The sequence below is a fragment of the Echeneis naucrates genome, chromosome 7 (assembly GCF_900963305.1).
Source record: "Echeneis naucrates chromosome 7, fEcheNa1.1, whole genome shotgun sequence".
NCBI classification, from domain to species: Eukaryota; Metazoa; Chordata; class Actinopteri; order Carangiformes; family Echeneidae; genus Echeneis; species Echeneis naucrates.
The window spans coordinates 4,178,782-4,190,186 of NC_042517.1; the positions used below are offsets into that span (position 1 = coordinate 4,178,782).

Sequence of the window (11,405 nt, forward strand, 5' to 3'; positions counted from 1 at the left end):
ATTCACGTTTCACATGAATTGCACTTTTGAGAAAGGCTGTTAAAGGAAGACATAGGATATTTTCACACTTCCTATACTTTTCCCATGGATGTCCTGTTATTCTGTGTAATCCTGTCTGTGACGGCTGGTTTGTGGTGATTACATGACAATAACCGGCTGGAAGAAGATTTCTTTGTCTTTTATTTATCCAAGTAAAACATTTCAGTTCAAATGAACACAGGACTGTGCTGACAGCAAACCAGCACAGCCTGTTGATTTCTGTGTTTCTGTGTCATCTTCCCTGAAGACTTTATTCGCTGAATTGTAGAAATCTCAATTTGCTTGTGTATCATTGAAAGAAAATAAAACGTAGCTATTTGTGTTCTTTTTTTTTTACAGGAAAAGGGGAAAGATTTTGTCGAAGGGTAAAATAAAGTTTACCGGAATAATATCCAGCACCTGGTCAGTATTTTTACCAGAATGAATGGAAGATGCCATATCCACAGGTTCAGGTAAATGGGTCTAAAACACAAATTTCACGTAGGCTCCTCAATATGATTAAAATGATTATTATCAGAAATAATTGTTGTGCTGACATTAAAATGTCAGAATAAGATTTCAAATGTTTAGCTTTGTTCCAACAACTATTCGAAATACAGATATCAAGATAAAAGATTAGCTCTTGTCCAAAATAAAGCAGGAAGAAATGCTCCATTTGAATGAAACGACTGACTGCTTCATCACATAATAATTAATAGTTAGACAGTGAACCTCAGTTAGACGGTGCCCTCAGGGGCCCTAAGAATCTGAGACCTGGGCGTCCGTAGGCTTAGTAAAGATCTGAATACCATTATTAATATAAATAGAAAATGAAATAGTCACATTTAATAGAAAGAGAATATTAGCTATGCTGCTGAATCTACAAAACAATATCAGTTTATTTAAAGATAAAGAAGGAGTCTCAGACGACCTGGAAGAATTTAAAAATGAGTATTTGATTCCATATTGATTGGTTCAATTGATTTTCACAGAAATCACCTATTGACATGGTGAATGAATAAAGAGGACAATAACTGGAAATAAGAATGATAATTGAGCAAACAAACAATCAATCAATTCATCATCAGACCAGCTGCTCAAATTCATGTGTATGAATTAAGTGACACACGTAAAAGATTCAAGCCATTTTACAAAACACAACCTTGCAACAAATGAGCTTGACAATGAACAAAACAACGAAATTGGTGAAGCTTTATTTTGTCAAAAGAGTCCACAGCGACAGAGTTCACAACAGCGCTGCTGCTCTTGAACGCAGCCCGCTCTGCTGCAGCTTCCCACTGTGTGTGTGTGTCTGTGTGTTGTTGTTGTTGTTGTTGTTGTTGTGAACCAAGTGATCATGGGCTCCTGTGCTGTGAACCGTGTTTCAACAGTAGGTCAGTTTAAGCTTCACCTTTATCAAATCCGAGTCTCAGTGATGTGGTTTAGCCAAAACGGTGTGTTTGGAGAACGTGCTACTGTTAGCCGAGTTAGCCGAAGTAAACACAACCAAGAAAGCAGATTAACACACACCGTTTGGAGACACCGCGATGAGGAGGGGAAAAAGGTGGAGGCATGTAGATTGTGCATATCTCACAGAATGATAATAATAATAATATTAATAATTAGTTTAGCTGGAGGATTTTTTGCTAGCTTTGTTAGCTTCCGGCGCTAGCTGCTGCTAGCCAAAAACACAGCTAGCATCGAAGCGGACCTGCAGACCGGAAAATGAAATGTGTTTATGATCCGTTGAAGGTTTTAATATTTGCAGAGGTTGCCGTTTGCAGGTTGATTTAGCTGTTTCTAATGATGAACTTTGACGGGCTCGACGCCGGCATGGGTGAATACTCCACCAGCCTCCACGGTACTCTGGAGGCGGGCATCGAGCCCTCCATGGACCCGCACCTGAACCCCAACCTGCTGCAGGGAGTGGAGCTGGATCCGGAGGCTTTGGCCGTGACTGTCCCGGAGCCGGTGCACCTCATGGAGGGCATGTTTTCTGAGCTCCACAGTGTGGTGTCAGAAGTTGGCATCCCAGTCACTGCAACGCATTTTGATCTCCAGGAGGAAATGCTCTGGATGGGAAACCACAGAGTGAGAGGGCTTTAATAATCAGGGAGCACAAATGTTCAGGTTGTGTCTTCCATTTGCATCATTGTGCGTTATTTCTTTCTCCTCAGGGTCATGTCACCTCGTTCTTTGGGCCAACAATGGGCCGATACTCATCTTTCCAAGTGCATGCGACCGATGACATCCGACACATTCAGAGCTTGGAAACAGGAGTCCTCTTCCTCTCGAAGAGCAACCTCAAGTGTTACACCCGTGGGGGCCTTGTCATGTTTGATTATCCGTAAGAATTGCCAGACATTAACTGGAACAAAAGACATTGTTGCATGTTGTTGATTGAAACTGCTGATTATTTGTGATGTCTGTGTGCAGGATGGAAGAAGGAGCTGATATGCACAGTCTCCTCATGACTGACAACAATATGCTACTTCTGGGAGGATTACAAAACTATGTGGTGGAAGTTGACTTGAATGCTGTTCAAGAAACTAAGAAGGTGAGACAGTTGGATTAAATTTATAAACATGCACAGCTACTTGCTCATGTGGCTTTATAAGAGTAACTTAATTCTATGCAACTGAATGACTGATTGATTTGTTGTGCATTTGACAGTTCACTGTTGAAGTCCCAGGAGTGGCAATAATGCGTCAAACCAGTCGTTTCTTCTTCTGTGGGCACACCTCTGGGAAAGTAGGAATAACCTGATACCCTGGTTGTGAAAGATGTTTTTTTTGGGGGGGGGGGTTGACACAAGTTTCACCACCTCTCTCCTTTAAAACCAGGTAACCCTTCGGGACTTGCGTACATTCAAGACGGAGCAGGAGTTTGATGCATTCTCTGGCAGCCTCTCAGACTTTGACGTTCATGGAAATCTTCTGGCTGCCTGCGGGTTTTCCAGCCGCGGGCTGAACGGGATGGCCTGCGACCGCTTTCTCATGGTGTATGACCTCCGTATGATGCGAGCCGTAACTCCACTTCAAGTGCATGTAGATCCTCTCTTCCTGCGCTTCATTCCTACTTACACATCCCGCCTGGCAATCATCTCACAGACAGGTATCAGTCAGGGAACGTGTGGTCTCATTCTTATGTCATCATAACCTGTGTGTTGGTGTTGAACAATAAAATATATATTTTAACATCATGCGCTAATTTCTGTGATTTACAATGGAGGGTTTTGTTTTCTTTGTTCACCTCCTGTTTCTCTCTTCAGGACAATGCCAGTTCTGTGAACCCACTGGTCTCGCCAATATGGCGGACATTTTCCATGTCAACACAGTGGGCCAGTTGCTCATGAGTTTTGACGTCTCTGCCAGCAAACAAGCCTTGGCTTTCGGGGACTCCGGAGGGTGTGTGCACCTGTGGTCCGATGCACCAGAGGTTTCATTTAATGACTACTCTCGGGAGACAGACTTTGCCCTCCCCTGCCTTGTGGACACACTCCCTCAGCTGGACTGGAACCACGACCTGCTGCCCATCTCGCTCATCCCGATGCCGCTAACCAGCACTGAACCCCTGCTGTCAGACTGGCCCACAGGCCTGGCTACGCCCAGCCCCAGGTAACACAGTCCTGGTTCCCTTAGAACTGTTCATTAAGACAGTAAATGAAAATTAAAACACTGATTTACAAATGAACCATGTGTTACACACAATAACAGAAAGTATTCCATTAACAAGCAGAGCAGGGACCTCCAACCATGATAGTGCTCAAATGCAACCTCACTACGGCTTTCTTCAAGAATTAGTTTAGAGACAAACTGAAGCTTCAGTGCAGGAGCAGAACTAATGTGAGTACTACGTGCCACATCTGTAGAGTACGGTTACATTTACATTTTCAAACAGATTCTGTTGGCACATTAACCACATAAAAGGTACATTGATTCTCTTTGTTTTTCTTAAATGTGTCACTGATGTTAGTTAACCTAAGTTCTACAAGAGGTTACTGGCTCACATGTTCCTTTTCATTACTCAGTTACTTAACATGCACCTGCACATTTCCCACCATGTCCTGTTTACTTCTGCTTGAGTAATGTTGAAATACTAAAAATTACATTCTAAGCGGCTTTAGTCAATAATTTAGCCTTTGTTAAAAAAATGAAACTATGCATTTGTGCCCTGAGATTTATGTCATCAGTGGGAACCACAGATCTTGGGGCAGAGTGCGACCATCATGATAAGGAAGTTGGAAAGTATTGAAAAGGAGACAAACATGTTGTGGGTTTTAGGTCCTGTAGTCAGATTAGTCAGGAGCAGCAGAAATATAGAACTGGTTGCGGAGGTTGACAATGTGGAACCAAAATATCAAACTGCGGTCAGATGAAAATGGGGATGTATGATGTCACTGCTCAGACACGGTCACTCATTCTTTTGAAGTGATGTTAGTAATTACTGTGTGTCACATTCGGGCTAATTTATGAACCAATTTAATCAGACTGAGCAACATTGCCATCAATAAGTAATAATTATAAATGATTATAAAATCAAACTTGATATTTCAGTTATTCTTTAAAGACTTTAGAGCGTTATATACAATTCTTCTGTTATTAGACAGTAGTTGGGGATGGATGTGCCCAAAAACACCTTGATATTTCAGTATGTAACATTTCCCCATCTGTTTTTAACTGTGACCACTAAGTAACGGCTTTCATGTCAAAACTTGCTTCATTCCCACAGACGAGCTCCTCCTGTGGACCCAGAGATCCTGCGCACAATGAAAACTGTGGGCTTCATAGGTTACGCTGCCAATCCTCGAACCCGCCCTCGCAACCAGGCATGTGAAAACATCCAGTGTACAGTACTGTTCATAAGGTTGTCCATGCTACATATTCAGCTTTTCACATTATTCAACATTTGGGACGTGTATCAAACACTTAAGTAAATCCATAAATGCATGGGTAGACATTTAAAGAGTATTTTTGTGATAGATTCTCTGATACACTCGTCTGTTTTGTTTTGTTTTTTTCAGGTTCCTTATAAGATTAAAGATGTGGAGCTGGATTATGATAATTACAACCAAGTTCCTGAATCCCCAATCGGACGTGACGAAGAGCCGCACCTCTACATGGTGCCCAAAAAGTTCAGGAAGGTATGACTATATTTTTGTTATATAATAATTCATTTGATGTTGCTGTGTAAAAAGAAAAATGTTTTGAACTGCTTTGTGTTTTATCAGGTCACAATTAAATACTCTAAACTTGGACTCGAGGACTTTGACTTCAAACATTATAACAGAACCTTGTTCGCCGGCCTGGAGCCTCACATCCCCAACGCTTACTGTAACTGCATGATCCAGGTGAATGACTAGGACATTTTAATGTATTTTATTCATTTTCTGTTGAGTGAAATTCATCTTTTAAATGTTGTTTTGTTTTCACCTACTAAGAGAAAATTGTTGGTCTGCTGTTTTTGTGTTGTGATGTCAGGTGCTATATTTTCTGGAGCCCATCCGCTGTCTAGTGCAGAATCACTTGTGCCAGAAGGAGTTTTGTTTGGCCTGTGAACTCGGCTTCCTCTTCCACATGTTGGACTTGTCACGGGGAGATCCATGTCAGGTAGCTTTTGACATTGTTTATTTACGTATCAGCAGGTACATCTCTGTGGAAAAGCAGGGGTGTTAAATTCGTCTGCCAAATGAGTAAATGGAAGTTTTTATCCATTTGTTCTTTGTAGCTGCATTTTGTCAATTTCCCAGATTTCCCAACACCACCTCTGTTGTTTCTTCCTCTCTAGGCCAGCAACTTCCTCCGAGCTTTTCGCACCATCCCCGAAGCGTCAGCTCTGGGCCTGATCCTCGCAGACTCAGATGAGCAAACGGGGAAGGCCAGACTTGGACGTTTAATCCAAAGCTGGAACCGTTTCATCCTCACCCAGCTCCACCAGGAGACGCAGGAGCAGGAGGGACCGCAGGCCTACAGGGGAGCCAGTAGCAGGTTGGAGCAACAAACAGAAACAGATGTTAGAGCAGGAACTAATCGTTCCCTGGAGCTTTTTCAGAAACAATAAAAGAATTATATATGAGTAGCTGTTTGTTCACCTTGTGTTTCTTACAGCTCTCTGGGCTCCTCTGGTGAGTCTGTCATTGGAAAATTGTTTGGATGTGAAGTTGAGAACAGCAGCTTGTGTCGCTGTGGAAAGGAGACAGTCCGCTCCTCCCTCACGTTGCTCTTCACGATGCATTACCCCGAACAGAACTCTCAAGGTGAGCATCAGCTGTGCGTGGACGGTCTGCTGCAGGCTGAGATGTGCAAAAAGTTGGCTGACACTGAACAACAATTGTTTCATTTTCACTGGTCAGAGAAGACAATAAAGGAGTTTGACTTTGCTGAGATCCTGAAGAAGAGCATCTGTCTGGAGCAGAGCACTCAGGCGTGGTGTGAAAACTGTGAGAAGTATCAGCCCACAGTGAGTTACATGTCAGCAGTTCGTATTTACAGATGATGCATTCACAATCAGATCTAAATTCCCTTTTTTTGTACATCTGTAGGTGCAAACGCGCAACATTCGCTGTCTACCTGACGTTCTGGTCATAAACTGTGAGGTGAACAGCGCTAAAGAGGCTGAATTCTGGAGGGTTCAGGCCGAGGTAAATGACGCTCATTTGGATTTTACTTTCAAAAACAGTTTGAAAAAAACGTATTTCCAGTCACGTGAAACAGATAAATATGCTTTGTTGTTGTTTTTTGCAGTACGCTTTCAATAAAGCAATGCAAAAAGAGGCAACGGAGCCCACAAAAAGGAAGGAACCTCCACCGATGCCCTCTGAGTGGTGCCTGGAGTAAGAGCCTTTTAGCATTTAAACACTTAGCAATTCATCAACTGATAGCGTCAGCTCTAAAAATATCGTCATCTGCATCTCTTGAATGTGTCTCAACAACACTTGCCCTGCACCCTCCTGCAGTGGGGAGGAGTTGTGCAATGTGGATGGCTTCACCTTCGACACCCAGGCAGAAGATCTGCGTCACGTCTGGATCCCTCTTTCTCTCAAGATGTCCATCAGTAAAAGCCAGGGGCTGGAGATCAGCAGCTGGTCTGAAGGAGAGGAGGTGACGTCGTATTGGCCTCCTGACCGTTTCATTATCATTTTGTTGTGTTGGTGAGACTCATCCTGTTGTCTCCACACCAGTTAAGTGCTGCTGAAGAAGCAGAGGGCGCTTCTCTCTACGACTTGGTGGTCACGGTGCCGCACATCCTGGACGCTCGCACGGGTGGAAATCTGGTTGCACACATCAAAGTGGGAGAGACCTACCACCAAAGGAAAGAGGTGAGTCAGCCTAAGATTGTAAAATCCAGTCTGACAGAGACCTGCTACTGGGCCACATCAGTTCTGTGTCTGCAAACTGACCTTTGAAGTAAAACTTGTGTTTGTTTCAGGGAGTCACGCACCAGCAGTGGTACCTTTTCAACGATTTCTTAATTGAGCCAATTGATAAGGTAATTATTGTGCCACTGAAATGATGGAAATGACGCGTGATGTTTGCAGCCATGAGAGGATATTTCATTATTTGTTATTTTTCTTTTGTTAGACTGAAGCTGCACAGTTTGATGTGAGTTGGAAAGTTCCAGCCATCCTATATTATGCCAAGAGGAACTACCACAATAAATACGACCTGCGCAGTAAGTTTTAGCACGTTAGAGCTGCAGTTTTGTTTTGTTTTTGTTTTTGTTTTTTGTTCTCTTGCAGGCTTGCAATGGGCTTATTTATTCAGCTGCTCTTTCTTTCCTGCTCATCGCAGTTAAAAATCCCATAGATGCTAGCGTGCTTCTGACGGAGGCGTCATTGGCTCGGAAACAGAGGAAGAGTCATGCGACTTTCATCCCCCTCATGGTCAGCGAGATGCCGCAGGCCGGTGACCTGGTCGGACTGGATGCTGAGTTTGTCACACTAAATCAGGTGAGTGTGAAAACAACCCAGAAATCAGGCAATGCTGTTTCTACACACCGCAGTGATAAATACACATTTCTACTGCGTCATCGGCAATCGGATAACTACACAATCATAACTAGACTTTAGATTCATGGTTTGCTTCTTTAACTGTATTAGGAGAAGATCTTTCCTGATAGAATCTAGAGTTCATCTAAATTAGACTTTGTATAAAATTGTTTTACACACAAGGACTCATCCCTTCAAGTACCGATCTCTCCTTTCATCCATGGAGACTTTTCCTGTGCTGGTGTCACAGAAGAAAACAGAATGAAATTATTATGCGGACTCAGGCCATTAGCATATTACATCTTCTGTCCACTGTACCTGCATAATCAGCTTAATGCTGAGTCAGCAGAGGACTCTTTGAAATCTTTGTTGTGTGCGTTTATAAAAAGATTATTTGAAATCTGGTTACAGTGTCAATGATGTGGGAAAGTCAGGGAAAATCTGAAACAATCGACCAAAGTTAGCCGGACATGTCATCCTACTCAAGTATTTATAGTATTTCACTGGTCACCTTTTAAAAGTTATTCATAGAGGGAGATGCAGGGATGATGAGTAACACACAATCTTGTTGACCATCATATAAATTCAAGCTTTGAAACTGGGACCTTCAGTCCATGACCTCCTGAGCGATGTGGGCTCCCCCTTGGATCAGATGAGTCACTTAGTATGACACACTGAAGGTCAAGCTAGGAGGTGAAACAGAGCGATATCAGAAGAACTTGACATGATTGATGAATCTGCTGATGCAGAAGATTAAAAAGAAAGTCCCTCACAGCTTCACAGAGCCAAAGGAAACATTGTCAGCTTTTGTTTTAACTGTCCAAAACCCCCAAAATACTGATTATACAATAACATAACCAAAACAAGCGTCAGATCAAACATCTGACAAACCAGGATTAGAAATAGTTTCTTACTCAGGATGGAAAAGACATCCGTCTACTGATGAACAGCATTTCAACACTAAGCATGAATGAGATTGTTTCTGATTGTAAATGACGTTTAACCGATTCTTTGCCTGCAGGAAGAGGCAGAGCTGCGCAGCGACGGCACCAAGTCGACCATCAAGCCTAGTCAGATGTCTGTGGCCAGGATCACCTGTGTGAGGGGGCAGGGGCCTAACGAGGGGGTGCCCTTCATCGATGACTACATCTCCACGCAGGAGCAGGTTGAAAACATCTGTGTGCCGTTTACAGAAATGCCATTCTTACAGAAACGGGAGCTTATGACAGACTCACAAAGATGGAGTCTCACCACAGTCTTCATTTGTCTTCTTCCAGGTGGTCGACTATCTGACACAATATTCTGGCATCAAACCCGGAGACTTGGATGCAAAGATTTCTTCAAAGCATCTGACCACCCTGAAGTCCACGTACCTAAAGCTGCGCTTCCTCATCGACACCGGAGTTCGCTTTGTGGGTCACGGTTTGCAGAAGGACTTTCGTGTTATTAATCTGTTGGTATGTTGAACCCTCTGGAGGTCAGATTTGTTCTGTTTCCTGGTTCGACTGTCAGATTTTCTGTTTCACACCTGACTTCACTTTTTCTGTTTTCTGTTTTTCAGGTTCTCAAAGACCAAGTGATCGACACAGTCTACCTGTTCCATTTGCCCCGCAAGAGGATGATTTCTCTGAGGTTTCTGGCCTGGTACTTTTTAGGTCAGTGAAAAAACATAAATTCAACTGCAGCTAAACATGTACGTCACTTTTATTTCCTGAACATGAAACAAAAGCCTGGCGGTCTCTAAATGTAGTTGTTTCCAGTCAGTCTCTCCTGACCTACTCGTTCATTGGTCATCTGATATTCTCATGTCATTGCTGTGAGCACAGCTAGTCCCTTTAGCGTCACATTTGTTTGCTTCTGTTTAAATCCTCATATTTCTCTTATTAATTTAAGTGCATGTAATTTTGCATGGCGACATTAAGGCCTTAATTTCTGCTCCTGTCTATAAAATGTTTCCTGACAGTGAAGTGATGCTGCTGGATTTTGGAAATGTTGCTATAGTAATCCCCATGACTGATAAATTCCCAACTGTCTTCCCGTTCAGACCTCAACATCCAGGGGGAAACCCACGACAGCATCGAGGATGCACGCACCGCTCTGCAGCTGTACAGGAAGTACCTGGAGCTGAACCGTGGAGGCGGGAACGAAGAAGTGAGGAAGATCCTGAAGGGACTCTATGAAAAAGGTCGCCAGCTGGACTGGAAAGTCCCAGATGCGGACACAGGAGATGGTCAAGGTAGCCCAAAAAGTACGACCTAACGTTGACGTAGACGTAGGTTGGCGTTAACGAAGTGAGCACGAGTTTAGGTGGGGGGCATCATGGGAGTCGCCTCAGTGTGCTGAACACTGTCCTTCCTTCAACAGGTGCTGCTGTGTTTCCCTCTGTGATGGGGCTGTGAACTGCACCGTGACACGCTCCGCCTGGAAAGCTTTCAACTGATCTTTACGGGTCCAGACTGTGATATTTTGTACTTATTTGCATTTATTTTTGCATTGTGTGCAGTGTTAATGGAGGCCCTTGTTGTCTGCACAGTCCACTGCAGCTCAGAGACTTCACACTTTTAATCATGTCACAGTTTGTACTTTTCCCTTTTTCAGAAAAAAAAAAGAAATTATTTTGTATTTCTGTGCTTTTTTTTATAAATATATAAAAAAAAAAACAGCAGCTTGTTTTTGGTGCATGTAAATAAATGAATGTGTTGTGAGCACTGTGAGAACTTCAGGTTCTTTTCAGGAGTCGTTGAATCAGTCAGTTTTACGTGAATACAATAGAAACTATCAAAGCAGCCCACACGCTCGGGAGTTCTGTTCTGTTTCAGGTTGACCTGTTTGTCTGATAACGCCTGCTGGAAGAAATTGGGTCATTCCCAACATCTGGTAAAACACATCTAGCAGCAAACACTTTTTTTTATTTTTACATTTCTGAAAAATGGGCCAGGCAGTTTTATAATTCTGCAAATGTTTTTTGTTTCACCTAAAAGGTATTAAAAATGGAATAAGTGAGAAGGCGAGGAAGTGGATGGTTGTATTTATAAAGTTCTGTTTGTTAATAGTAATGTTCAGCTTTCATTTGAATTCAAGGAACTGCTTCGCAGCGTGTTAATCTTAGGCCACCGATGTTCATTGTGTATAAAAAGGATAAAGATCGCAGGGCCTCGAATTCCCCTCGTAATTCAGTCTGACCTGCTGTGCTTTGTGTTTGTTGTTCACGAAGAAACTTCCTCTTCAGCACTTTTGCATCTTTGATGAGCTTTTTGCATCAGAAATGTCACAGAGATTAACTCATCACTTTTTTTCCTTTTGGTTTCTCTTTTAAGGAAAGGGAGCCAGACGGACGCGGATGGGGGGCCAGTTTGTTCGCATCACGGTGCTCCTGAACTAAAAGCAGACAGCGAAGACA

At 42.9% G+C, this 11,405-nt stretch overlaps 1 protein-coding gene across 3 annotated transcripts; it reads left to right on the forward strand.

The window, feature by feature from the left end:
* The first annotated feature begins 1,283 nt into the window (after positions 1 to 1,283).
* pan2 (poly(A) specific ribonuclease subunit PAN2) lies at positions 1,284 to 11,292 on the forward strand. 3 transcript variants are annotated; one of them, XM_029505841.1, is made up of 26 exons: positions 1,284 to 1,412; positions 1,803 to 2,109; positions 2,196 to 2,365; positions 2,455 to 2,575; positions 2,692 to 2,769; positions 2,862 to 3,132; positions 3,290 to 3,635; positions 4,750 to 4,846; positions 5,042 to 5,161; positions 5,249 to 5,368; positions 5,499 to 5,627; positions 5,806 to 6,005; positions 6,126 to 6,274; positions 6,371 to 6,477; positions 6,560 to 6,658; positions 6,762 to 6,850; positions 6,974 to 7,118; positions 7,199 to 7,336; positions 7,447 to 7,506; positions 7,599 to 7,689; positions 7,809 to 7,966; positions 9,027 to 9,170; positions 9,283 to 9,462; positions 9,567 to 9,660; positions 10,050 to 10,241; positions 10,370 to 11,292. In XM_029505841.1, exons 2-26 carry the CDS (start codon positions 1,822 to 1,824, stop codon positions 10,402 to 10,404), a joined length of 3,621 nt encoding a protein of 1,206 aa, XP_029361701.1. In that variant the 5' UTR covers positions 1,284 to 1,412; positions 1,803 to 1,821; the 3' UTR covers positions 10,405 to 11,292. The 3 variants fall into 3 exon arrangements, with proteins under 3 accessions (XP_029361701.1, XP_029361699.1, XP_029361700.1); XM_029505839.1 differs by having other exon boundaries at positions 10,050 to 10,253; positions 10,370 to 11,291; XM_029505840.1 differs by having other exon boundaries at positions 1,316 to 1,408; positions 10,050 to 10,253.
* The last annotated feature ends 113 nt before the right edge of the window (positions 11,293 to 11,405 follow it).